This window comes from Crocodylus porosus, unplaced genomic scaffold (genome assembly GCF_001723895.1).
Source record: "Crocodylus porosus isolate Cpor-Errol unplaced genomic scaffold, CroPor_comp1, whole genome shotgun sequence".
In the NCBI taxonomy this organism is placed as follows: domain Eukaryota; kingdom Metazoa; phylum Chordata; order Crocodylia; family Crocodylidae; genus Crocodylus; species Crocodylus porosus.
This window is the reverse complement of record NW_017728923.1, coordinates 21,013-48,555: the sequence shown is the minus strand read 5'-3', so window position 1 is coordinate 48,555 and position 27,543 is coordinate 21,013. Positions and strand designations below refer to the sequence as shown.

The window sequence follows — 27,543 nt, the reverse complement described above, 5'->3', positions numbered from 1 at the left end:
GGGGGAAGTGAGACAGTCAAGTGTGTCAGTGCAGTAGCAGGAGTTCTACCATATTTTAACTCAGGATCCCTGTTCCTCATGAATGAAGCTGTTTCCAGGAGCCTAGAGAACAAGGCAAGAACTGGGACTCCTTCATCATTTCCTGCTTGGCCTTTATCACAGAGCTTCTTTGTTACCTGAGTTTGACTCACCTGTGAAATGTGTCAAATACTGTTCCTTATCCAGCAGGTAAACAAGGTATAATTAACATTGGTGAAATCCTTTGAGGCTGTTGGGTAGAAGGTGCTATAGGAATGGAAAAGCTGATGTAACAAAAAGGGAATCCTCATATTGGCTTCCTTTTTTGACGCATCTCTAATCTTGAACTGTTGCTTCTCGCTTCCCTGCTTCCTTTCCCATGGTGGGCCTACTCCGTGGCCTGCCACCTCTCAATGCTGCAGAGCTATGTCTTTTTTTAGAGATCAAGCTCTTCAGTAGTGAGAGCAGCAGCACTGTCTTTATTCTGCAGTACTGTAGCCTATTGTATTCAGAGCCAGAAATATTCTGCCTGATGTGGAGCTTGCCGAAGAGAGCCACCTCTCCATCTCTCCTCTTTGCTTTCTCTTCTGTCCTCACATGCCTCCAGCACAGCTGCATGCCTGTGATGGTACCCTGTTGGTACAGTGTTCCATTTTCTAGCTTCTGCACACTCATGCTTCCAGCTGCACATCTGTCTCTGTCTCCTAACACTGGCAGATGCAACCCTCTTGTCCTTTGTCTGTGCTCTGAAGTGACCTTGGGTGCCTGTTCATACAAGATGTTCATGGCAAAGATCTCTTGGACATTATGAAGGAGCCTCGGAAGTTGTTCACTTTTTTTTCCCTGGTGCCATCTATGGAATAGTATTTCAGCAGTTTCTAAAGTGTCCATTTCCTATTCTTTGTGTAAGAATAGTTGTTGGAGTTTTTTAAAGAGTCCATGGGACTTGGGTTCCCAGATCTCATTGAAATCTACTGCTAGCTGGGCATCTGACTCTCCAGGGCTGTCCTTTTAAAACCCCAGCCAGAACCCTGACAGCTTTGGAACATTGGCAGTGGAAAGCTGGGCTGATGGGGCTTAGCACCCTCACCAAACATGGGGCAGCAGGTAGGGTTGCAGGGCAACCTGGGTGTGGGCTCTGGGTGGCTGCAGTGGGGGGTTGATGGGGGTGGAGCACAGACTCAGACACTTGCAGTGGCCTGTGGATCACTGCCCAGCACAGCAGGCAAGTCTCAGTCTATGAAGGGGAAGGGGGTGGTATGTGGGGGTGGGGCAGATCAAGGCCCCCACAATGAGGGAGGGAATGGGGCAGGGGCTGGGGTGAACAGGGCCCCAGGGTGGGTTATGGGACTTTTGGAACCCTGGGTGGCTCATCCAAGGGTGCGGGGGGCTCCTGCCACTGTGTATACCCCAGAGGAGGCACGGGCAGGTGGCGGGAAAGGCCCTCTGGATTTGTGTGCAGGGCAGAGGTGGGCTGCACTCCATGCCCTGCTGCCTTTGCTGCTGCTGCAGGAGCTGCATGACACCATGTGCCTGCTGCTGCTGGGCAGGGGACGCAGCATAGCACAGGGGCATCAGGTATCCCAAGGCAGTGACAGTGGGGCACAGAGCCCAGCCCACAATGGCAGGCCACCTCTGCCCTGCGCTCAAATCCAAAGGGGCACATGCCTCCCCCCTGTGTCTCCCCCCGGGTGCACAAAGTGGTGGGAGCTCCCCTGCACCTCTGGATGAGGCTCCTGGGGCTCCAGTTATCCCACAACCGGCCCTAGGGCCCCATTTGCCCCTACCCCTGCCTCTGTCCCACTCCCTCCCTTCCTCACTATGGGGTCCTTGATCTGTGCCCACCTCTTTCCCTCCACAGACTTACCTCCTCGGGGGGAGGTGTGCACACACACTCAGCCCCCTTCCCTCCCCCCGGCCAAATATTTTTTCCCCCTGCCTATGCTTTGGGATAAAATTGGGAGTTAAAAGGGTCACTGTCACCACTGAATGCAGGATGAATGACCCCACTGTGATGGCTAGAATAGCTAGAATTACTGCCTGAGCCTCTGGCTTTTACTTCTAATTGCAGTATTTCCAGTCACTCCTCTGGACACGCTTTTCCAAATCAAGATGGCAGATAGACTATTGCAGTGAGGGTTTTTCTCAATATTCTCAGTTTGAACTGTGAGTAACTTGGTGTATAGAAAAGCTGGTACATCCTCAAAGGCTTCCCTTTTTGCCAGGTGACCTTCTTTTGAACTGCTGTTTTCCTTCTCTCCAGCTGACAAACTGGATGCTGACTACATTGAGCGGTACCTGGGACAGCTGACTCCAATGCAGGAAAGCTGTTTGATCCGACTGCGTCAGTGGCTGCAGGAAACGCACAAAGGAAAGGTAGGAAGCCAGAGGTAGAGCTTGTCATCTGGAGGCATCAACAGAGGTCTCCAGAAAACTCCAGGGCCATCTGTGGTGCTCTGGTCCAGTTGCTTGAATCTCACAATGCACACACACACAAAAATATAATTGTAGGCAAAATGCTGCTATTAAAAGTCTGTTGTTACTTTAATAAGTTATAGCCTGAACTTTGGGACTAAGCTGTAGAGCCTGCCTGACCTCAAAGCATTGCCCTTCATATCAGTCTAATTAGATATGTGTGTCCTATTGAACTGATTTGCGTAGCACATAGCTGTTTGAGGCCCATCTACGTAACCTGCATCTGCTGTGTTGCTTACAGTTAGTGCTAGTTGTGTGCATGCTGTCTCCATCACACAAGGTAGGTAATATAAGCCAGTAGCCAGCTGCCTCTTTTGAAAAGAGCTGGGTCTCATCCTATCTAAGTCTCTTGTGAAAATCTTGCATTTCAAACCTGATGCAGAATGCTCTATATACTGGAATAGGGACTGTCTGCCTGCTTGTTTTGTGGGAATAAATGACACTTGAACTTACAAATGCCCTGAATAAGGGAATCCAGAAGTTCCTGAATGTGATCTGCCCCTGGAGCCAGGCTGGAGCACAGATGCTTTGTAGGGAAATGTTTGGCCTCAAAGATGGGGAGAGACTGTGGCCCAAATATGTCTCTACCATCATTCTGTTAATTAAAAGAGCATTGTACCAGGGGTGAGTTTGCCTACAAATTTATCAAGACTTCTCCAGTGGAGCTTGAGAGGCTCTACAACCCTGATGAGGGCATGCTGCCTGGGCTTCTTTCCATCACCCCAGTCAGATACACATCCAAGAGTTGACCCTACTGGATGGAGATTTCCACCCAGGGCTGGACCATGCTTCACCAGTTTCGGTTGTTCTGTATATGTCTGTGTGAAAACTTGTTTACTCCACCATGTGGGGAAAATGTACCTGACTGCTTGAAGTTAGCAGTGCTAAGTTTCTGGTTGGATCTAACATACAAACCAAAAGCTTTGTGTAGTCACAATCAGTATCTTGACTCACGCCTGTGAAATGCAAGTGTTGGAGGGAGGGACTGGTTCCTATCTCTTAGTCCTGTTCTGAGTTTGCAGGCTTCTACTGGTAGTGGGAACTAAAGGGTCGGAGAATAGATGTTCTCTGTTTCTGTTTCCAAGGGACAGGGTGTGTGGTAGGCAAGGAAGTCTTTAATGTTCATCTTTGATTTGACTGCTTAGGAGCAGAATTCTGAGCTCTGAGTAGAGCTTCCTGTCCAGCTCTCCTAGCTTGTGGGCAGACTTTCCATCAGACCTGTTTGTGTCATTTACGAGAGTGGGTGGGGAACCAAAAGATCCAGCCTTCCTGAGAGCCCAGAGTAGGGTCCAACCCTCAGATTGCCTGATATAGAGCAAGGGAGACAGGAGCTGTGCTTGGGTGAGCTGGCTACAGTGAGTGCTGTATGTAAGTGGATTGGCCAAGAGAATAGAAAATAGGAGAGAGAAATCCAGGGCAAACCCTGTCCACTGGGGATCTGGTGAGTCCCAAAGTGGCTGCTCCCTAACAGAGTAGGTGGTTGCTCAAAATCAGTTACACAATGTGGGATGGGAGGCTATTAAATTAATTCCCCATGATAAAGGTTGCTCATTTTGCTGGTAAGTGCTTCTGAGAGGCAAGGGGATTTGGCTAGGAGTATTGTACTTCCCTTTCCAAAAGAAACAAGAATTTGCAAACCGTGCTACAGCCAGATTTATTGCATGCTGCTTTATGGTGGAGCATAGGAGAGAGAGAGTGTTGTTGGTGTGTGTCAGGTTGAAAATGCCACATGTTTTTATGTTTGTTTGTATTTTTAATTCCATAACGAACATACATCCTCCATCCCAAAGGAAAAGCACAACAAAGATGAGGCAGTTCAGTTTTTCTGAGAGAAATTTGCCAAGGTCAGCCCCAGTTTAGGTGTATGTGTATGCCGGCGATGTACTAACTGTTGGACCTCCAGCCTGACTCATATGTCTGGAAGCCATGTTTGCAATCTGTCAGGGCCCAGGTTTTGAGTTGAAAAGCACAATAAAAATGTGTGTTCTTTGTTTGTTTGTTTTTTCTCTTTAGTCAGAGGCTGGGGAATGGAAGCCGGAAAAGGTAAAATTTGGAGCATGCGAGCAGTGTGAAAGAGCTGCCTCTTGGGGTGGTCTAAGCTCTGTGTGTGTGTGCTCTTTTGCTGGCAGCTGCTTGCTGTGCTCAGCTGCACTGGATCTGACAGTAGGTGAAAGCAACTGCATTAGTGACAGCTGTAGGTAGCCTTGTGCCCTTTTTTATGAGTTTTGTTTATTCCCCATTTCCTGGGAGATCCTTGACAAGCAGATGGGTGGTGTTGGCGATTCAGACCTCATCTCAGGTCCCTTTTATTGCTCTCCTGTCTGCTTCTCTTAAAACAGCTTGCTTGTCAGGATGGTTTGAAGGCAGAAGCTTGACTTGTGCCATTCATGTTCATTCTGAGCAGGCAGATTTCTTGCTGTGACATTCTCGTTTGTTTAGTTCAGGGGTAAATATGTCCTTGTCATGTCTTCCAAAGATTACTGCAGGCATCTGTTTCTGGCAGTTTGCCTCTTTAGATTTTTGTGCTAATTAATACTCTCTTTTGGTCCAGTTTTACCATCTATCCCCTACTTCTTTCATGTTGTTGTAAGGTGTGCTGTAATTTGAAAACCACTTGATTGATTTGAGCAGGAACTGGAAACTCATAAATGCAACTGTTAGCACTGCAGATTCCTACCCAAACCTCTAAATGGGCCTTTGTTACTGTTTAAAGCAGGATGTATTGTTACTCCAATAATTAGAACTATAGGTTAGAATGAAAGCTTTGTTTTCCAGTACGTGAGAATTACTCCAGTTGGAATTCCCTTAATCATGTGCCAAATGGTCCCTAGTTTCAAAATGTCATGTCTTTAACTGGGTCTTAAAAATTGATTCTCTGTACGAGCAAGGTAAATCCCCTTGGAGCTCTGCATCTGACCCAAATGTAAGGCGTCACTCTTCCGTGTGCATCACTATACTGAAGACTGTAACTCTGTCTCATACCTATGCTTTCTGGTCATTGCTGTGACTAACTTTCCTCTTGTGTAGAAAGTCGTGTCTTAATCATAGATCACAGACTCATAGAAAATGATGCATGAACTCATTGCAACCTGAGGCCTTATAAGGGCCTTGGAAATATCACAACTTTTATGCAAAGACCATCACCTTTAGATTAGCTTTTACTGGGACTCTGAGGCTTCCCTGAATGTTGTTGGTTTTGCTTTTCCTTTGCTCTCTTTGTCCCATGGCTACTGGCTTCCTGTGGTCAAAGTTGTGAGTTCAAATCATTCTGTAAAAATTCAACTTTTAAATTTGCTGTGACAAGGAAAAGTCTTCATGAATACCTTCTAAATACATCTGAGATTTGAAACCCTGCTTCCTCCCATATCTAGTCTGTACAGATGTACAATTGACAACGGAATAGAAATGTTAACACTAACTCAGCCTCCTTCTACTATATCAATTTTTAGCAAGTCTCTGTTGCCGCCTCATCAGTCTGAGATGCATGACTTTTTTGCTTCTGCTGCCTCCTTCCATTTTTAGCAGTGCATCAGTGAGCTGACAAAAGAGCTTTGACTCTTGAACACACATTTTGTTTGTATTACAGTAGTAGACAGTTTGCCCAATTGGGATTGGAGCACTATTGTACTATAAAAATGCATTGGAAGAGGCCAGCTGTGCTCTGAGACCTTACGGTCTAACCTTATTTTGTTACATTTTGCCTCAGTTTAAACAAACTGAGGGAATAAGGTGAGGAGGGTGGAAACAGCCATGAATGGAAGGTGAGATTAGCTGCATGCACAACTTGCAGGTTTGGAGTGCAATTCAGCAGTGTTTGGGATCTGTTAATGGTGTCAGTAATACTTGCTGACAACCTGTCTGCTTATTATTAGCAGGCAATTTATCTTTAACTTTAAAGTAGAATAGGATCTCTGTGGGGAATGGAAGGAAGTTAAGAGGAGGCTTTAAACATTATTTTATGGGAATGTTCCACACCAAGGTGGGGAGGAAGCACAAATGTTTTTGAGAGAAGTGAATGAATAGGCATTTTGATACTGGAGGAATTAACTAAGGGGAACCAGGGTTGATTTGATTTAAATCAAATTGATTTAAATCAGTGGTCAGGAAGCCTCCATGTAATCATTGTTTTCTACAAAAAGTTCATTCTTGTTAGAATCATAGAAAGAAGAACCAGAAGGGACCTGTAAGATCATCAAGTCCGGTCCCCTGCCGTGGGCAGGAAGTAATTGGGCTCAAACAAGCTCAGCCAAGGTATTTGTCCAGACTTCTCTTAAAGACTGCCAGAGATGGCAGCTGCACCACTTCTGCTGGAAGTGTGTTCCAGATTGTAGTTACCTGTACAGAAGATAGGTTTTTCTGTATGTCTAGCCACAACTTTTCTTCGACCTATCTTGTGTCCATTGGTTTGTGGCTTCCTGGAGGGTGCTTTTCTGAAAAGTTGTTCTAGATCCTGGTGTACTCCCTTGATGTATTTGGAGGTGGCTACCAAGTCACCTCTCAGCTTTCTTTGGCTCAGGCTGAACAAACCCAGATCCCAAAGTCTCTCCTCATAAGGCCTCTCCCCCAGGCCCTTGATTATGCAGGTGGCCCTTCTCCGCACCCTTTTGAGCTTGTCCACATCCTCCTTGAAGTGTGGTGCTTAGAGCTAGATTCAGTACTTCAGCTGTGACCTCAGGAACCCCGAATAGAGGGGGAGGAGCACCTCTCTGGATCTGTTGGCAACACATCTGCTGATACATGCCAGAGCTCTATTTGCTTTGTTGGTGACTTCATCACACTGGTGGCTTATATTCATCCTCTGGGCAACTGACACCCCTAAGTCCCTTTTTGGATGCAGCGCCAGCCAGTGGACCACCACCCATTGTATAGATATGCTGAGGGTTCTTCCTACCCAGATGAAGGATCTGGCATTTGTCCCTGTTTGAACCTCATACGATTTTGTTCAGCCCATAGGACCAGCCTGTCAAAGTCCTTGACTCCTGATGTGCCCGCTTGTCCCCACAGCTTGGTATCGCCTGCAAACTTAATCATTACCCTTTTCGCTCCCAAATCCAGGTCATTAATAAAGGTGTTAAAGAGCAGGGGGCTGAGCCCTGGGGTATACCACTGGAGACAGCCTGGCAGGATGGGGCCACCCCATCGGTTACGACTTACTGGGATCAGCTGCTGAGCCAGTTCCCAACCCACCTCACTGTAGTGTGGTCTAGGCCAGTACTCTCCAAATTAAACGAGAGGATTTAATAGGAAACGGTATCAAAGGCCTTGCTGAAATCTAGGTAGATGACGTCCACCTCCTGTCTCATGTCTAGGTGGTTAGTTACGTGGTCATAAAAGGACACCAGGTTTGTTAGGCATGTCCTTCCCTCTACAAAGTCATACTGGTTGCTTCTCAGTGCCCCACCATATTTGAGCTTGTGGCTAATGGCCTCCTTGACAATTTTTTCAAAGATCTTCTCCAGGACTGAAGTCAGATTGACCGGTCTATAGATGGTAGGTAGGGTTGTTGTTTGATATAACCTTAATATATATTATTCACAATTTGGAGATAGATGTAGGTTTAATATTTAGAAGGTACACACTATATGTTTTAAAACAGTGATTTATTTTGATATTTTTTCAGATTAATTTTGCAGCTGTGTCAGAAAACTGGATTATAATTTGGTTATGTTATTTACCAAAGCAAATTGAAGCAAATACTTGTGAAGTCATTGGGTGGTGAAATATCTCCAGTTCACTAGATTAATCATAGATATTTGGGGGATATTTATTAAGAGGATGTCAGATGAGCCACTGCAGCCATATGTTATTAGCTTGGGGCTTTCTTCAAGACTTCTTCTCATAGTTGATTTCTTCTCTCTTTTACAGCCTAGCAAGCCTGCTGTCATGATAGATTTTCCCTTCTACCGTAGCATTCCCTCACTAGATCTCTCATCAATGAAGAGGCTATACTCAGAAACTTATCCCTCAAGACTTCTGGAATACTCTGCTCAAAAGATTTCTCTTGTTTCTATTGTCCCTCCCTACTTGCATTTAACTTCAGACCCTTCCTCCTTGCCCAGAACTACTCCTTTATTCATTAACTGCCCCCAACAATCCTTTATTCATTTAACTTCTTGAAACTTTGCACTTTTAGAGAGAGGTAAGGGCTTGACTCTGTGTACACAGAGACAGTAGGGCTGATGGGTAGGTAATCAGGTCTGTTCTGTCTCATCTCCATATACTGCTGTTAACAAGGAGATTATCTTTGGAGACACAAATCCACAGTTTGAGAACTGAAACTAAGCATCCCAGAGATGCTTAATGGGATCGTCTAGACTAAGCACCGAGTCCCATTGGGTAGAGTGGTTTTCTTCAATTTTTACTAATCTATTGAGGAGCCTCTAGGAATCCCATAAGATTGGGTCCCTAATATAGTCCATGGTCGGTTGTGACCTTTTTAGAAAAGTTTTATAAATAGATTACATGAATATATTGTCTCAGATAGTATATAATTAGAAGTTATAATCCCTATTCTGTGATGATATCTTTGAGCTTTAACATATCTTAATTTAAAACTATTTTTATATAGATTATTTTAAAGCATCTTAAACATACGACTAAATTAAAAAAAAAAAAAAGATTTAAATACAAAAATCCCATCTCTTTTTTTTTATTTCCCCCCCCCCACACACACACACTGGTTTTTTTGTTTTTGTTTTTTGTTTTTATCCATCCTGGGCAACACATGGTAAAAGAAAAGGGGAAAGTTGGAAGGGAGGGGGGTACTTTTGTAAAGACATGAAAGATCTTAATGTGGTGTGGAAGAGCAGGAGAGGGAACCTGTAGTGAAGAGTGATGGGAGGCCTACACAGAGTTCTTCTTAGTGTTCTATATTGCCAGGTGAATAAAGCCTGGGGAGGGGGGGGTGTCTGTTCCCAATCTGCACAGCCTTGACGAGTCTCGACAGTTACAAAAGGCTAACCGGGTTAATGGGTAGACTGACAGTGTTCTTCCTTTGCATGGTTCTGTGTGGCGTTTTTTGTCTCTTGGGGTCTTGTTCAGCTCTCCAGGGAGGTAACATTACAGCTTGGTTATTTTCATGCAGAATTTGTCTTTTTCTGCTTGTGAGGTAGCTAGCTGGGGAAATGTGTCAGGAGACCACAACTGGCTTGGAGTTCTCTGGAGCTTCCAGCAGGTGGCTCAGTATACTCACTTCTTAGTCTTGCAATATTTCCAGAGTGAATATACATGATGTGTAGGTCCAGGTAAGTAGTAGGGCCATCTCTGTGGGGGAAGGGAGGACAGGGTTTGGCTTGTTATTTCCCTGCAGTGCTGGCATTCTTTTACTACAGCTAGCTGGAGCAGGCACATTGGAGAAGGAGCGGACATGAACTCGAAGTCATTCTCCATTCCCCTGAGGATCAAGAAGCTGTTGCTATGTCTGCTGTGCTTGTGGAGAGGTGTGTTGATAATGGGACAAGTCTAAACCTTTTGAATTTTTCTCCTTCAGATCCCCAAAGATGAGCATATCCTTCGATTCCTTAGGGCTCGTGACTTCAACATTGACAAAGCACGGGAGATGCTGTGCCAGTCACTGACCTGGCGCAAACAGTACCAAGTGGACTACATTCTGCAGACCTGGAGACCTCCACCCCTTCTGGAGGAGTATTACACTGGAGGGTGGCATTACCAGGACAGAGGTAGGAAGTCATCTCTGCACCACTGCCACCGTATAGTGAGACCTCCATAAGTGACGTGTAGCTGTGTAGAGCCAGTTGGGTTAACACTATAACATAATGAAGAATCCCATCATGATAAAGATTCCTAATAGGTATGAATGCCCTCATTGTTTGAATATTGTCTAGTTACTTTTATATGTGAATGGATCAAATCTAAGGCTGTGTGTAGACAAAATGAGGGGCATGTGTGCACAACACTTTAAAGTGGGTTAAATGCTTTTGCACCACTTTAATGGTGTTGATGTTTGCACACATTGGTGACATATTGTTCAGTAATTCCAGCTGATGTAGCAAATTCAGCAGCGTAATGTTCCTCAAATGACTTAGGTGCAGCAAACTAAAACTCCTTTGAGGAGTTTTAGTTTGCTGCCCTGCAGCCATGGAGTGAAGCACCAGGCTCCGTGCAGCTCAGGGGCTCTGCAGAAAGCCCTGCAGAGCTTCTCCCACCTCCCCCTGGCAGCCCAGGGACTGTTCCAGCCATGAGTAGCTTGCCCTCCCCTCCCTGCTGCTGGAGAGGCAGGTAAGTTCGGGTGTGTGCACAACGTGGGGATTTAAAGGGCCCTAAATTGAAGTGGTGTTTTTAAAAACCCATCGCTTCAATTTAGGGCCCCCATTTTGTCTACACATGTCCTAAATGTTCTTTTCACAGGAGCATACTTGGACCACCATTTCTGTTCTTTGAATTTTTATGATAGAGTAAAGTCAAGTTATTAACACTCTTTGTAATGAAAATTCTCCTACTAACCTTTAAAGGACAGATTCTGAGGCTGAAACGCAATGTTAGAGTCCTGCTCATTTGACCTTCAGCCTCTCTGAGCCTGTTGGCAAGGAGGTTGTGATGTAATCACCTAGTCGCACTGGATTGAGAATATCAGCATCTGTTGTGTATGGGTCATCTCAGGGCAATGCTGTCCTGGGATATGTTTGGCCAGTAGCCTAGATCATGAACCACATTGCTCCTATCAACCTTTTTGAGATATTCTATCTCTCAGGCATGTAGGATATTATTGTTCACGGGAAGCTGAAGTTACACTGGTCAGTCTGCATGCTGCTTTTTGGGTATTTTTGCATATGAATTCTCTACAGAACCTTTTTCTCCTTTTGATACTTCAGCTTTAGTATTTTTCCCTTTAACATTTCTTTTTGAAGATGGCCGCCCCCTGTACATACTTCGCCTTGGGCAGATGGATACAAAAGGTTTGGTGAAGGCCCTGGGAGAAGAGTCACTCCTACGACATGTAAGAAATGCCTTCTTTTCTTGTCCCTATAATTAATCCATATCACAGCAGCAGGTCAGTGCAGGAAAAAGGAATCTCTTTGACCAACAGTTAGAGGAAAAAGAAAAGAGTTCTGAGGTTTTGCATATCAGGTGTCCTTGTGTCCCTTTCCAAACACATAGTGGCTCAGCATGCATTGCATGGGTACTATATGGGTTATTACTAAGGCTATATGGCTTGTTACCACATTTTATTAAATAAGACTTTGGGACTGAATTCTTTGCAGTCCTAACTCCACTTCATCTCAGTGAGTTATTTCAGAACTTGACTCTGGCCTGGTTCAGGAACTGTTACTGTAACTCAGAATGCAAAACAGAGGGAAAAACTAAGTGGGAACACTTAGATGTACTTGGGTTTCTTCTTTGATTAGCATCAATTTGAATCCCACTCTAGGTGCATGTTCTTGATGTGTGTGAGACATGAATTTTTAAGCCTAAGAAAGTTTAGCAGAACTGTTTTTAAAGAAAAGAAGCCCGTTTTAGAAAACTGTTTCTTGTTCTGTATAAATGAATAAGGCTGGCGTGCTCCTCACTGTTCTTGAAGAAAGATTCATGTGGTTACCTCCAAGTTTCATCTTAAAGGCTGGGGATAGCTACGGTCTTGGTTGCCAAGGTAATGTCTGTTGATGCTCTCTGTCATTTCAGGTGCTGTCAATTAATGAGGAAGGACAAAAGAGGTGTGAGGAGAACACCAACCTTTTTGGCCGCCCTATCACGTTAGTATACATTTAGCTCTGCTAAGACCCCAGCAGGTGTTAATAACCAGGGTGGAAGTAACATTTTAGTTGCTTTTAACATATTTTGATTACTTTGCCTATTTTAGTAGGATTTTATCAAAATAAGTAACTAGAATTTTGGGAACTAAGCTGCAGACCTGTGGGGCGGGGGGAAAGTGGGTTGGGGGAGAGCAATAGTGGACTTCATTTTAGATGAATTATGCAATCTGGTAAGAGGCAAGGCAGGAAAGGAGTATTTGCTCCTGATTACATTGCTTAGCTGCTCTGCTACATCTGAGGTGGGCTATGGCCAGAGCCAACCCAAGCAGGGTGTGGGGCCCGGGGCAAATTAGCCCAGGCGGGGCCCTGCCTCAATCCCATCTGCCCCAGATGCAAAGAAGCTGCTGCTGCCGTTGGTGGTGGTGGTGGTGGTGGTGGTGGGGTAGGAAGTCGCCAGATGCAAAGCCAGTGGTGGTGACATGGAATTGCCACTGTGCCTGGTTCTGCGGGGCCCAGGGCAGTTGCCCTAATTTGCCCCCCACTAGGGACGGCCCTGGCAAATGGCTATTCTTAGAGACTGTATCAACTGGTTCCACTTGTACAGGATCACTTTTTAACTAATGCACATTTTAAAGTACTGCCCACATAAAATAACTCTCTAGTGGCATGACCCAATGCCCACACTGTGCCTAGATGATTCTGAATTAGCAGCTGGCCATTTTAGTCGGTGCCTAAACATCTTTAGCCACTTCCAAAATGACTGTCGTTCTGGGAGAAGGGAATCCATTTTCTGCTTGTAGAGCCAGTCTTCTGGAGAGTCCCTTGCCCTGAAGTCATCTGCTACTCAACTGACAGTAGAATTGTTACTCCCTTGTAGAAGTCAGTACCCCATTGAGTTACTAAACACTTATCGGCTAAAGATTCCTCTGCAACGTGTGTTTCTGATGAATGTGCAGGCTCAATTATGGGACTGTATTGAGGATGAATTAGGTCAGGGCTGTCAAACATGTGGCCCGTGGGTACCACTTTCCCCTCCCACTCTTCTAGCTGCTGCACCAGGGTCTTCAGGCTCCCACCTCCTCCACCAACTCTGGCTTTAGCTTTCTGCCCCTACTGCCCCTGATGGCAGGGTAGTGCAGCTACAGAGCTCAAGGAACCTGCCACTCAGGGGTCAGAGCCCCATGTGGCACAGCGAGGGAGCGCCCACATGGCATGGCATGACGCATGCAGCTAGGGGAGAACCCACACAATGCATCTTGGCAGATAGGAGGTGCTGGCAGCATGACAGAGGGTCCATGGAAGTTGGACAGACTTGAATTAGGTTATTGCTGTGTAGTGAGGACCTCTAATTCTTTGTGTTGCAGATCCTGGACATGTCTGGTGGATTTAGAAGGGCTGAATATGCGCCACCTCTGGCGGCCCGGTGTTAAAGCCCTTCTTAGGATAATTGAAGTTGTAGAGGACAATTACCCTGAGACTCTGGGGAGGCTATTGATAGTGCGAGCACCCAGGGTTTTCCCTGTGCTATGGACTCTGGTAGGTGAAATCTCTGCTGAACAGAAGATGAGAACAGATCCAGTTCTTATCTCTAAAGCTATGGATCTCCAAAGCTGTGTAGGCTCTGTGTTAAAGAGGGAAAACCCTTTAGATGACTTGACTTGTCAGTGGCCTGAGGAGAGACGAGCATACCTCTTTCTAGAGTTCTAGCATTGGCAGGAAGCAGGCCTTATTGGTGTTTTTTTTTTTTTTGGCTTCCTTCCCAACTTCTAATGTTCCACTAAAACTGAGGAGTTGGGGAGCTGAAACACAAGTCCTTTCATAGCACTGTGTTGCACAGCAACTAACATTTGGTGTGACTTTGGGTGTGGAGACATTTACTCTGTAATAATTTACCTTGGAATTTACTCCATAATAAAAAAGCAGATGCACAATTAACTCTCAGCTTGCTGCCTGAAGTAGGTGCTATTGCAGCATCTGGCCAGTTGGTGGTGGGAGAGCTGGTTTGGGCTGTGCAAATAAAGACATTACGATAGCAGTGGACACAAGAATGCGTGCCACGGTAGATTTCCCTCGAGTTATATTTATTGTTTACTTCCTCAGAAGTAATTTGCAGTGTTGAACAGCATTTTCATTGGAATAAATACTGTATATCATGCATCGGCTACATTTTTCCTTGGGAGTAAATTAAGAATACTACAGAGTACATGTGTCATGTTCCCATCCTTTGTCCTATAGCCACTGTGAGGCTTTTTAAACACTGAAGCTCCTGAAGTTAGTGGTGCAGATGGTTTAAGAGGGTATGATATGCTGCTTTTAAATCCCAGTTAGCACCAAGGAACAAAGTATGGACAGCAACTCTGTCTGGGACTTGGTGGCTTAGTTTATGGGTTATGACAGTCGTCTGATAAACCCCAGTGCAGTTCAGGAACAGTGTAGGGGAAGGGAAGGTAACTTTTAGCTTAATCGTATAAGGGGAGAGAAATTGTATGAGAGGATGTGGAAATGCTTTCATACATTGCTCTTCTTTCTGGATACCACCTTTATGGTCTGTGAGCTTCATGCAAATGCTGTTTGGTGTCCTTGTCAACTAGGTTGTCCCAACTGAGGTGCTGGGAGCACTTTGTAATATGGTGTGATATATTGTCTGTTTCAGTCCAGTGGTTTACAAATGTGTTCTGTCTGTATTTGTTTCAGGTTAGTCCCTTTATCAATGAGAACACCAGACAGAAGTTCCTCATTTACAGTGGCAATAACTACCAGGGTCCTGGAGGGCTTGTAGACTACTTGGACAAAGATGTGATCCCAGACTTCCTTGGAGGAGAATGCATGGTAAGTTTCCTTTACTGTAGAGCAGTGATTCTCAGCCACGGTGCCTTGAGATTCTTTCAGGGGTGCCAGGAAATGTTAGCATTGTTAGGTGCATAAACATGATTCACAAGAGAAACCCAGAGATTTCCAATATGAATCCAGTGTGTAAAACTATTCTAACCTGCTGTGGTCTTTCTGAGTTCTTTGCAACAGAAGAACTGCTTGATTTATTTTTCTGTAGTTAAATAAGTGCAAATGGTGGCCTTGAGTCTAAGTGGGCCCTTGATTCTAATGAGATTGAGAACCACTGCTGTAATCTGGAAATATTCCATCCTCCTGGAGCCCTTACTACTTTCACACAAAATGTTGTAGCACAAAATGTTCCAGGCCTGACCCTGGCCACACTGTGCTGAGTGCTGTACAAACAGAGATGATCCATGCGCTAGGGACCATAGTTTTGGAGTGGTGGTGATGCTAGAGAAGCTTTATGAAGGGCAGTAAGTTGGATGTTTTTTCTATTCTGTTCTTATAACTAGGGATCCTGGCTTTCTCCATATAAAAATCCCAAATTCTCTGATTGAAAAACCCTGATGTTCCACAATTAAAACAAAATGCCACTGTGTATGTGTATGTATGTATATAGGTAGATATAGGTATCCATTGAACACAATGGTTTATTGATATATTTACGATTTTAAAGCAATTTGGAAGCCTATCAGTGCCTTAATCATTAGAATAAAATAAATTATAAATATCTATATATTTTGGCATTTGATTTTTGTTTTTTTATCATGGACAATCGGAGCATCCTCTGCCCCCTTTGCTCACCAGGATGCAGGTCCCGCTGTGGCTGCCCTCACCATTGCTTTGTGGTGCTGAGCAGCCCTGATATGCTGTTGCCTTTCACTCCTAAGCCGAAGCCCCCCCAGCCCTGCTGGTGCCTCTTGCTCCTGACCCTGCCAGTGCCCCGCACTCCTGGCCCACAGCCTCCTACCCCTCAGTGTGTAGGGAATAGGGTGGGTGTGTGGGGAAGGGGGGTGTGGGCACATGCACATGGCATCCTCCTTCCCCTAAGTCCCACTTCCCCCACCTCCCAGATACCCCTTGCAGACTGGAACTCTGTCATCCTGCAAGGAGAAACCTGCCGTTTCCCATGTTCCCATGTTTTTCTCCTTCAAAGGAGAAAACCCATGTTTTCCTGCATTCTTTTGCAGTAAACAGAAAACCCGGATCCCTGCTTATAACTCTGTGATCCTGGCAGTTGCATGGATATAGGGGAGAACAGCTTTTAGCCCCTGGGCAACAAGAGCTCCTAGTTAAGGGAGCTCCAGCAACTCTTTGGGTGATCCAGGACTTTGTCTTATCTTCTTAATAAGGAGAGGGCTCATTAACTTTCTTCTTCTTTCTTTTTGGGGAGAAGAGGGGTTATTTCATTGTCTCCTAGGAGATCTCCTAGGCATTGGTAATCAAGTCCCACCCAATTGTATAGTGTTAAAATATGACTCTGCTGCTTCAGTTGTCAAAGGACAGTTCTAAAGATATCAGTGCAGGTTAGGTCAAGGGCATTCTTGGTATACTGTGAGATGAAGTCAATGGAGTTATGGCGTTGTACAGCAGCTATTCTTTACATTTTGCACCAGTGTTTCATACTAAACAACAGGGCATTTGGGCATGCTGTGTCAGTAACTAGGTACTTCCCTAACTGCCAGTGTAGTAGAAGTTCCTGTTATAAATGTTTTTCTCTCTCATTTCTTGCAGTGTAATGTCCCTGAAGGTGGGCTCGTCCCCAAGTCACTTTATCAAACAGATGAAGAACCAGAGAACTCTGATCACATCCGGTTGTGGACAGAAACCATCTATCACTCTGCATGTGTTCTCAAAGGAGCTCCCCATGAGGTACTAGCCCTCAGTGTGCAATGCTGAGAAAGGGAGGTGATTCCCAGGGTCTGATGGATACAAATTGGCATTGTTCTGATCTAGTTAGCTAGTCCTGGGGGTCCCAGTTATGTTCTGGAAGGACAGGTCTCTTCTGAGCATGCCTAGGGGCACGTCACTAGCATGTCAAGGTTCTAAAGAAGCGAAGAACAGCCGTTTAGTGATTTCAGTGCTTCTAAATCCCAATGTCACCTTTTTCCCTGCCTACACTGCAGCCTGCTCTTCCTTTTCTGGGAAACCAGATGTCATCAGCTTCCACACTGATACCCTGCCTTCTGTTATCCATGTTGCCTCTAGGATAGCAAGGGTGACACAGAGAGAGAGAGGGCTGGGAATACCCCTGACACCTATACAGTCAGAAAGGTGAATATCGGAGAGAGGAGCAATTTGCCAGTTTCTAGCTTCTGATCATGAATTGCTATGACTCAGCTTGCTTGAGTTCCCATAAAATCAGTGGACTGTGGAACACATTTTACCTTTCAGGCAGCCGCTCTAAAGCAGTCCTCCACTTTTGCTCCAGTTATACTTATTAGATCTGCTATAGGATCTAGCAAGAAAGACTTAGACACTTCTGACATGAGAGAGTTGGATGAGTAGATTCCCTAGTGCTAAAGGATCATTAAAGCATAATCAACCCAGAGTGAACACGGAACATGCCTCCCATCATTCAATTCAACTAAAATCTAACTTTATTAACACATATGAAATGTATTAATAGTTTGTACATAGAGAGAAATACTTAATTCAGTGGTCTCACCCAATCCCAGATGTTATTCCACTTCACAGAAAAGGTGGCCAATCAATTCCTGAAAGTAGAGGTTGCTTGTCTGTGGGAACTGGCGGTTTTCAGTTCAGATGTTGTTGAATAGTGAAACACATCTAACTTCCTTGTTGCCCCCTTTTTAGGCTTTTTCTTTAGTTTTACTCCACTGATGGCTCATCATTTCTGGGTACTGTTGATTGGCTTCCCTGCAATCATCCCTGGCTTCCCTGTGTTCATGTTTTTATCCTGTCAGTATATTCCTTTGTTCCAATAAACCCATCTCATGCATGCATTTCAATTTGATCTCTTACCAGTGTCTCAATTATCCAGACTCCTAATTTAGTCTGTCCGTCAAAACCGGAAATTCCAAGGCATCTGCTGTTGGGCATTGTCCAATTGGTCCCCTCTCATCATCTTTCATTAATATATCCAATCATGCCATCCCTCTGATTTAGTCAGTTAGTGCCAAGTTCATTTCATTTGGGCTAGTAACAGGGCTCACACTATCCACACTTACGGTGATAACGCTGAAATATATAAGCTGCCTGTGAAAGAGAACTCAAGGCTAGCTGATAGTGCAGACACAAGCAAAAGAAAAGTTCAAATAACAATGAAGCTATATAAAAGCTGAAGCAATGGTTAAATGAGGCTGAATATAAAAGAAAAGTTCAAATAATACTGTAATTCACCGCACAAGCAGGTGCAACTAAAGCTAACTGTGACAAGCTACCCTAACAGATGGAAACTGAGATTAGCCTATGTCTCTCTTGGGAGATGTGAGATTTGTGCCAGTAATTGCATCTACAAGGGAAAATGGGAAAGATGTTGGCTTCTGACTGAAGTTGAGTTTATACAACTTATTTGTGCTGCTTCTTGTTTAGATAGTTGTGGAAATCTTGGAGGGTGAATCTGTGATCACCTGGGACTTTGACATCTTGAAGGGAGATGTGGTGTTCAGTCTCTTCCACTCCAAGAGAGTGCCCCAGACCTATCGCAAAGAAACTACCTTACCAAGTACTTCAGCTGCTGGGGACAATGTGCAGCTGATCGATAAGTCTTGGGTTCTGGGGGTGGATTACAGCCGTATGGAATCTCCGCTGGTTTGTCGGGAAGGAGAGAGCATCCAGGTAGGACATGCCTCCACTTCTTGGTGTCTAAACAGCCACAGTGAGCTGGTGTGATGTCTAAAGGGGGCAGCAGAATAGATGTGGAGGTTGAACAAGGGCAGAGCTTCATAGCATTTTCTTGGAAACCTCAGCACACCCTAAATCTCATGTTAAAAACATAAATGGATAAGAAATCCTCCACTGCAGGAGAAAAGAGGCATTGGTGAAAGCTATATGCATAAGATTAGATCCTGTGCATGTATCCAATAGTATTGTAACCTCTAGTTTAAACTCATTCCCTTCAGCATGCTCTGGAATGATTACAGCTACTGAAAACTGGTAACATAAGTCACGGTCCAAAGCCCAGTGAAATGAAGGGGAGTCTTTCCACTGATCCCACTAGGCTTGGATTAGGTCTGCGATGTGCGAGAGGCTGAGATGTACCACAACTTGACACTGGAGTTTGATGGCATGGGCCTTTTTGTTTTGACTTTAGTTTTGAAAATATGAACAAAGACTCCTTAAACAAATCTCTCCCATCCCAACCAAGCAAACTTTCTCCTTCTCCCCACCAACCAAAGCTCTGATTATTATTCAGATGCATGATGGCCACTTGATGATGCTCTTTATCAATCTCTTCCAGGGATCTCATGTGACCCGCTGGCCTGGCTTTTACATTCTCCAATGGAAAATGCATGGCCCTTTGCCCTGTACTGGCACCAGCCTTCCTCGTGTCGATGATGTTCTGGCCTCTCTGCAAGTTTCCAATCACAAGTGTAAACTCATGTACTATTATGAAGTGCTTGCATCCAAGGATTTCAGGTAGGAGTCACATTTAAGGGGGATTTACTGTCTGGCTTGCAATAGAGAACATGTCCAGCAGAGCTGAATGTGACTGCCAGTCCTGACATATATAACCTTTAAAATGTCTGCAACTTATATTTTGTTGAAAATATATTAAATGGATTCCAGTTTACTGTTTTTTTTTTTTTTTTTCCCCTGATGAACTTCTCCCTAGGAGAGACTTCCCTTCGTAGTTAGCAGCACTTAGCACTACTGTAAATGCTGCTACTTGGTCTGGGTGGAAATTAAAGTTCTCCCTTTTTAAGGGTTATAGTTTGGCTCAATGTCCACAGGAGATGTTGCAAATGCCAGTAGTTACTCTATGGGACTTGAAGGAGAGTTAAATGTACTCTTGGGAAAGCAGTGTCTAAGATTAACTTCATATCACGAATGTTGCAAGGTACTAGACAAAGCAGCAAAGCTTTATGCCTGGTGCTGGAGAGGGGTAGTAGTTATGTGACAAAGGCTGCCAGCTGGTTGAATGTATGTACCACCAACAACACATACAGCACAGATGTACACCTTGATTTTTGAAAAGGAAGGGGGAAGAGAAGAGACACTTATCTGGGACATGCTACAAAAGAAATTACCAGGTGAGAGGGAGAATGTGTCTAAATTTATGGATGAGGGCAGTGGAGATGGAAGTGATGATGTGATTTGTCCAAGTACTACTGAACTGGGGTGGCAGCAAAGAATCCAGAATTTCTTGCTTTAATAATTCAAGTGCATTCCCCAATTCTGTGACTCTGAAATCCCTTAAGGAAAAGGGAAAAGTGGCTACAATAGCCCAATGTGGCCTCAGTACCAGGAAAAAAAGAGTTGGTTCCATTGTTAGACACTCTGGGAGGAAGAAGATGTACCTTCATATTGGTAGATTATGAGCTTGTTGGTTAACATGTAATGGGCCATGCAGTCTTCTGAGAGCTCTGGTTAACCTCTGTTCCACATGCTGCCTCTAGTAGCTCTCACTAGAACCTGTCCCCGTGAGTGTGTTTGAGATGTAAGTTGTAAGTTCTGTATTGAATGGAAGGGTCCCAGTATCCATGGCTGTGACATTTAAATTCTTCCTCATGACCTATAGGAGTGTAGACCACTTGGTATATGGGAAGATGAAGCTGGGGACAAACTAAAGAAAAATCACTTTCTGCCCCCTTCCAGGAATGAACTGTTTCCAATCTCAGATATATTCAAGCATCAGTAGTGAAAGTGTGTAACAAAATGTCCATTTTTTTTGTCCCAGGGGATCCATGTCAAGCCTGGAGTCTTGCAACAGTGGCTTCTCCCAGCTCAGCGGAGCTACGACATCTTCCAACCAATCTCAGAGTAGTTCCCACGTGTCCAGATAGCACATCCTCTGCCTCTGCAGATTGCTGAGACTTGATGCTTGGATTAGTTTGACTCCTCAAGAGCTGGTCTGTTGACCAAAGAACCTGTAAGTGGCCAAGGCTTTTGAATAGTCATTCACAAGACCACAAGTGGCTGCAGGTCACAGAGAAGTTTCTGAGTGCTGTTTGAAACCTTTTGTCAGTAAGAGACTGACTTTTAAATCTGGAAACTGAATTCCATAACAAATGGCTGTTTATCAATTTTATTTTAACAACTCTGTTTTGGGGTGATTATCAGTTTGCATGAATCTGTGTATTAATGAGATTTCAAGGGCTCTTTCCAATCAGTCCTATTTCTACCCAAGGTAGAGGAGACTGATATTGCCTTATCTGTTATGACCGTAGACTAGATGAGTCATGTGTAGCAAAACTAGTCTAATTTTTCTGGGTGCCTACTGTACCGTTACACATGACCAGGTATGGTGGGCACTGGAGGAACAGGGATTGGAAACAAGCTGTAAATATCTTAATACAGGGTAGTATGTTTTGGGGACCACCTCCAAGCTAATCCAAACCTGAGACCTCTCCCAATGGAGTTGGATGATTATGGAGATGTTGCTAGGAGATACCTTTTTGAAAATACAGTAAGACCCTAAAATTGATACAAAGTTTCCTGAAAAGCCCAAGCAGAAAACCTGTTTTTCTAGCAGGCAACTTCTTTAAAGATAGACACTGTCTATTTTCTCTTTCCTCAGGTTTAAAAGCAATAATGAGTAGATCTCTGACCATCCCGCACAGTGGGAGGGAAGTGAGTCACACTAAAAGGGCTAAGAAAAGCAATATTTTATTTCGTAAAGGCACAAAGTTTTAGAGCAGCACCACAGGGGTTGCTTCTCAAAACCATGGGCTAACCTGGAGAAGAGAGGAACTCTTTTGTAACGTGCGTGTGTGTATTTAAACACCTATTTATTCAAATTATAGTCACTTTAAACATTTTTAACTTATTTATAATTTCAGTGAGGCATTTATGTATGTATTTATTTATTTATTTACTTAACCTAATTAATTGCCTTTTTAATGAGCTGAACTTCAGGGTTTTGGGGTTTTTTGCTTAAAAAGAGAACTACTGATCATCTTCAGTCCTACAGCTCTTACTCCATTTCTAACCTTTGTGATTGCTGGGCATCTTGATGTATAGTGTTGTATTGATTGTACATGTAGCTGACGGTGAGCGCTGTCGCCCCCTCTGCCATTGAAAGAGGGAGATGTGAGCAGGGACAAAACTTGTAAGGGGAAAATGCCTCTTAAAGATATGTTGAAAGTATCATTCACAGATGATCCCTGCAGATGATGCCACTCAATGGATGCATCACAAAGGGTAATACCTTTATAACTCATGTCAGAGAAATTAAGTGACAAAAGTGTACCTATGTTCTTTCCTCAAATAATAAGAAATTAGAAAAAGCACTGTCAAACACGAAGCTGCTGCTGGGTGATATTTAAAACTAATAGACATACACAAAGTATTCTTGAGGCCGGAATCACTTTCCCCCTCAACCTGCCAGACCAGGTTAGGAGAGATGGGATGGATGCAGGCAGAAACTAGATCCCTGATGGTTCTCTGCATCTATTTTCTCTTCCCTCTGTCTACTGGTTTCTAAGCAAGAAGTAAAAACAACTTTGATTGATAATTGAATCATGGTAAATGAAAAATCAACTGCATTTATGTAGACTGTATTTTTAAAGAAACCTAACATAGGAAGTTGAGTACCAACAGGCATTTGTCAACAGGGGTTTGGGCACTCACCTTCCCTGTAGGCCTCCTTGAAGGTCTTAGCTATAACTTTTTTTTACAATGAATCCAAGTACCATTTGGGTTGATTTAACTGGTAAAGGAAACTCCCAGTAATCCCCTTCCCATCCCAGGAAGGTGTAACCCCTTCTAAATAAGAAACCATACCGGGCGGAATTTCCCAGATAGTTTTTGATGCTTGTCACTGTTGATCAGTGAGGAATTTGCACCTCTGTTGGGAGCTACAATTTTAATGGTACTACTTAACAAGGTTCCAGGTTGATGCTAAGGAGGACAGAAAATCTTGGCTTTGCTGTGGGAAACCACTGGAAATCAAATAGGAGTGTTGATCAGAGTTGCATAAATTACAATCCTCTTTCTAAAATGGTTCATCATCCTATTTATTCAGTTTATCCTACTATTATCCTGTGTATTGCAGTTTACTCTGTCCTGTTAAGGATCTCTTCCACTTCACAGGGGAACGGTGTGGCCTACCCTTCTCTAGCTGGTTAAAAGTTCTATATCTCTTAATTTTTGATTCATGAGCCTACAGAATCTAGTAAATTTGTGCACATTTGAATTCTCTCCTGAGAAATAGGAGCTGAAAGGTCTGATCTGTGGCACGTTGGCTGCTGCTGCCTCCTCCACATGGCGGAAAAGAGAAATGTAAGATATCCAGAAGTCAGCCTTCTGTTCACTGATGATCATGTCTGATGCTGCACTGTTTAAACTCTGCTGTATGAATTATAGATGTGGAACAAAGTAAAACTCTTTGAACCTTAACTTATATTTTAAAAAAATGACATTACCCATGTTGGAAAATAAGATGCGTGGTTTTATATTCACAGCATGTTTTGTTGACTGGAGTGTGAGGTTGGAAGATAAATGCTCTGAGTTTTGTTCCTAGCTCCCCACCACTCCCTGTAGATCCTTTAGGTCAGAAACTTCCGAAGTGGCCTCCAGTTTTGGGTGACCATCTATTGCTGCTTTGAGGGACCAAGTTTTGATAGTGCCGAGCACCTTAAGTACCTGAGATCAATGCAGGTGTCACTACTCGTCAGTCCTAAGGGAAATCAGGCTTGGGTAAACAGTTGGGCACTTGGATAAGGTCAGTAGATGTAAATGTGGACCTTAACTTCTTATTTCAGCTAGTCCATTTGTAAAATGTGTCTAATACCTACCTCAGAGAGCTGTTGCGAGATGTACTGTTTTATAAAGGGTTCTGAGAGCCTGAAAGGAAAAATGCCATGTAGGGTGAGAACAGTATTATTCTGGCTATAATGGGGGGAGGAGGGGGAATATCTGGTCATAAATAGCCATGTCCATTTCTGAAAACTTGTCCTAGTTTAGGATACACCAGATTTGGGGGCTTTTTATATATATTAGGAAGAGCAGCATTATTAGCTCTGTAAACAGACTGAGAGGGATTTCAGTCCAACTGGCCGTGACTGGCAGAGCAGTGAAGCAGCATTCGTGGATTCTTCCAGTCCATGTACCAAGAGAACTGAAATGTGTTTTCTGGGGCATACAATAAAGCACTGTTGTAGTCTCTGTGTCAGGGACGGACTTAAGAGTAAATGCCCTTTCCTTATTTATCCTCTCTATGCATTTCTCAATATCAGTATTGTGGAAAGAGCAGGCCTGTTTGCACTATTACCCTAAGAACTTCCATACCACAGTACCTTTCCCTAAAAAAAAAATCAGCCTTCTGGAAATTGGGTTGTGTATCTTAAGTGGGGAAGCTAATTTTCTGTGCTGGAATGGAGGAGGAATTAAACGCCCAAGTAAAAGCTACGTTGTTAACACTTCGATAGCTGCTGTGGAACTGGCATTAGTTTTTGGCTGAGCAGCCAGGAGTTGAGAGGGTTAATGCTGTCACTGTTGCCTACACAGTGCCAGGCAGGGTTCAGCCATGTAGTTGGGATCCCCTGCAGTCAGAATTCAGCCACAGCTCTGCCAAAATCGTCTCCCCTTCATTCTGCTTTCCCCAAACACAGTGCATTTGGGGGGCATATGATATGCAGGGAAATACAGTACATGGTTTGCCTGGGAAAATTCAGAGATTCAAATCTCTTTTGTCTTGTTAGTGTTCACTGAATAATTTTCAAACTCTGGCATGTTAGCTTGAACCATTCATTATGTGTGTTGCTTCAGACCACACACGCTGCATCTACTCCCTAGTTAGGTAACTACCATTCATTCTAAGGTTCATGAAATTTTGGAATTTCTCACCACCCAGGGATTGTTTAAATAATGGCTAAGGCCCCAGAACCAATAGCAAGCCTCACTTGGGGTTGGAGCTGGAAATAAACTAATGGACCTTGGGTAGCTCTGTAAAATTGGTAGCCTGAATATGCAGCCACACAATATCAAGACCAAGTCCTGGAGGGAAAGGATTTGTCAAGCTGCTTCTCTGTTTTCAGAGTAATTTCTGGAAGTGTTTGACCTTTTGGCCTGTTAATTCAGGAAAAATGAATGTAGGACCAACACTGATTTGACAATATGTAGTGGGTAAATGGTTTATAAGTATTTTGTAATTGAGTTCTCCCTTACCAACCAGTCTGAACCCAGACCTTTCATATAACATTTCAGGCCTCCTTCCCTTTAAAATGCCTTGGAGATTTTGTTCCTCTGTTTAAAGAAGTTTTCACTCTGGAAGCAACAGGATAGTGGCCTGTATGTCAGCCTTCCCATTCCCACTCCCTCCCTCAATTGTTGCTTGGCTCTCCTGTGAAGGACCTAAGGAAGCCACCAAAAGGAACATAGTGAAAATAATTTCTTTGTGATCTGTCAGTCCTTTTCCTTTCGCACTCTCTACAGCAGAGCAAACTATGTCTGTTGCTCTTGCTAACCTGGAATTTTAAGTTCCTTAGGTTCTACTGGACTGCATGTTGATGGGTGTAGTATGGTGACCATATTTTTAAGGAAATCCGGGACACTGTTTCAAGTGAGGGTGGAGTAGCATGGTATGCCAGTTAGGTGGATGGGCAGACACTGCTGCTGCTGTGCGAAAGCAAGACAGGTGGAATAGAGCAGTGCCCAGCCCACCCCTGCCTCTAGCCATTGCTCAGCAGGTGGGCCAAGCACATGCAGGTGACGTGACACCTGCTCCAGTCCACTAGCCTTGCTCCCGCACAGCAGAAGTGGTGCTTGCCCACCTGCCGGACTGTGCCCCATGCCCCTGTCCACCTGCCTCTGCCTGTGGCAGTGCTGCTGACATGGGGAAATTGTTGGGGGGACACCAGTTTCCCTAAGATGAGCTCTGCTGCCGCACACTCATGTGCAGCAGAGTTGGTAGAGAAAGACGAGATGGACAATTCTGGGACTTCTGTTTCAATTTTTGCCAACTGGCCAAGATACCAGGACAGCCTGCAAAATCCAGGACTCTCCTGGCTAAATTGGGACATAGACAGCATATAAGAGGATTAAGCCAGTATTAGCCTCTGAAGATAGGGCAGGGCATGTTTTGTTTTCTATTAACTTGATCTCTTCCAATCTTGAACAGGGTGATGGTACTAGACTGGATGAAGCTAATGGACTTGCATCATTTGAACAACTTTTCCGTTGCACTTATAATTCAAAAGCACAGGTGTCAATTTTAATCAGTGGCCATTTGTTTTAAGAAGGGCTGGTCATGTCCTGTCATGTGGACTTGCTCACATATATGACTTTGCTGCTGACCTGCAAAGTAATTTTAAACTGGTCATCTTCATTGCATTTAAAAATGGTAGGTGGAAAATGGGCCTGAGCCTGCTTGTCCTGTCTACTGAACTCAGGTGCTATGTTCTCACTATATGTTGACGTACCTGCAGCAGGAAGGTCACAGCGGTCCCTTCTTTCAAAAAAGCATTTAATTTCCTCCGAGTCCTTGTGCTAACAGTTTCTAAGCTGGGAGCTATTAATTGCAAAAATTGTAGATAGTAAACTCTCTTCTTCAGTGTTTAAAACTGAAAGACTATATGAAGAGTGCTGCTGCTGCTGCTGGTTTTGTTCTCCCAGAATGGATTTGTGAAAGTTCTTATAACCGTCCATAGAGCAGGTTAACCGTCAGCACTGACACAGGCCAAAGGGGTGTCATGACAGTGAATCTGCTTGAACGGCTTTGTAACATTTACTTTCACAGTTTGTCTGGAGAGAGTAAATGGGCATTATTATTTAGCAAACAAAGGTACTACCTTTCCCACTCACCTGGGAACCTTCTTTACTTTTTATTTAAAAAAAAAAAAAAAAAAGGTTAAATTTTTGTCAAGGAGAAAAATCTTGTTTTGGGACCTCAGAGCACACTAATAAAATGCATGGTGCTTTATGACAGGTTCCTGGGCAGGAAATCTGATGCTAAAGGTACATTTAGTTATGGAAATTGTAAACTGGAGTTACAAGCTGTACATTTCTGCTCTCCATATTTCTGAAACTTTTCAAATAAAGCCATCTCAAAAGAACTTGCTGGTTTGTTTGTTTTAGCTAAGCGCTGTGGTTATGCTGTCAGGAAGCTTAATCATCTGATGGTCTTATGATCTGAAATGAGTAGAGTTTAATCTTACCATTTTATTAACTGACTACTAGCAGCTGAGCTAAAACTAGATTTTTCTATAGTGTTACAGAACTGGCAGCCCTAATATATATATTAGGGCTGTCAAACCATTAAAAAATTTGATCATGATTAGTTGCACAATTAAAAAAAATTAGTCCCAATTAATTGTGATTTTAATCACACAGGTAAAAACTCAAAATTATTTGCAGAAAACCTTGAAATTATGCAAAATTATGC

General features: G+C 43.9%; 1 protein-coding gene across 1 annotated transcript in view; it reads left to right on the top strand.

Annotated features, from left to right (window-relative positions):
- Positions 1 to 27,214, top strand: part of SEC14L5 (SEC14 like lipid binding 5) — a 54,322-nt gene extending 27,108 nt beyond the window's left edge. The window contains exons 6-15 of the mRNA XM_019539822.1: positions 2,282 to 2,394; positions 9,983 to 10,172; positions 11,361 to 11,449; positions 12,133 to 12,203; positions 13,568 to 13,739; positions 14,898 to 15,032; positions 16,770 to 16,907; positions 18,591 to 18,836; positions 19,459 to 19,637; positions 20,899 to 27,214. Of these exons, the coding sequence (XP_019395367.1) occupies positions 2,282 to 2,394; positions 9,983 to 10,172; positions 11,361 to 11,449; positions 12,133 to 12,203; positions 13,568 to 13,739; positions 14,898 to 15,032; positions 16,770 to 16,907; positions 18,591 to 18,836; positions 19,459 to 19,637; positions 20,899 to 21,004 (1,439 nt within the window). The 3' untranslated portion in view covers positions 21,005 to 27,214. The remainder of the gene's footprint in view (positions 1 to 2,281; positions 2,395 to 9,982; positions 10,173 to 11,360; positions 11,450 to 12,132; positions 12,204 to 13,567; positions 13,740 to 14,897; positions 15,033 to 16,769; positions 16,908 to 18,590; positions 18,837 to 19,458; positions 19,638 to 20,898) is intronic.
- The last annotated feature ends 329 nt before the right edge of the window (positions 27,215 to 27,543 follow it).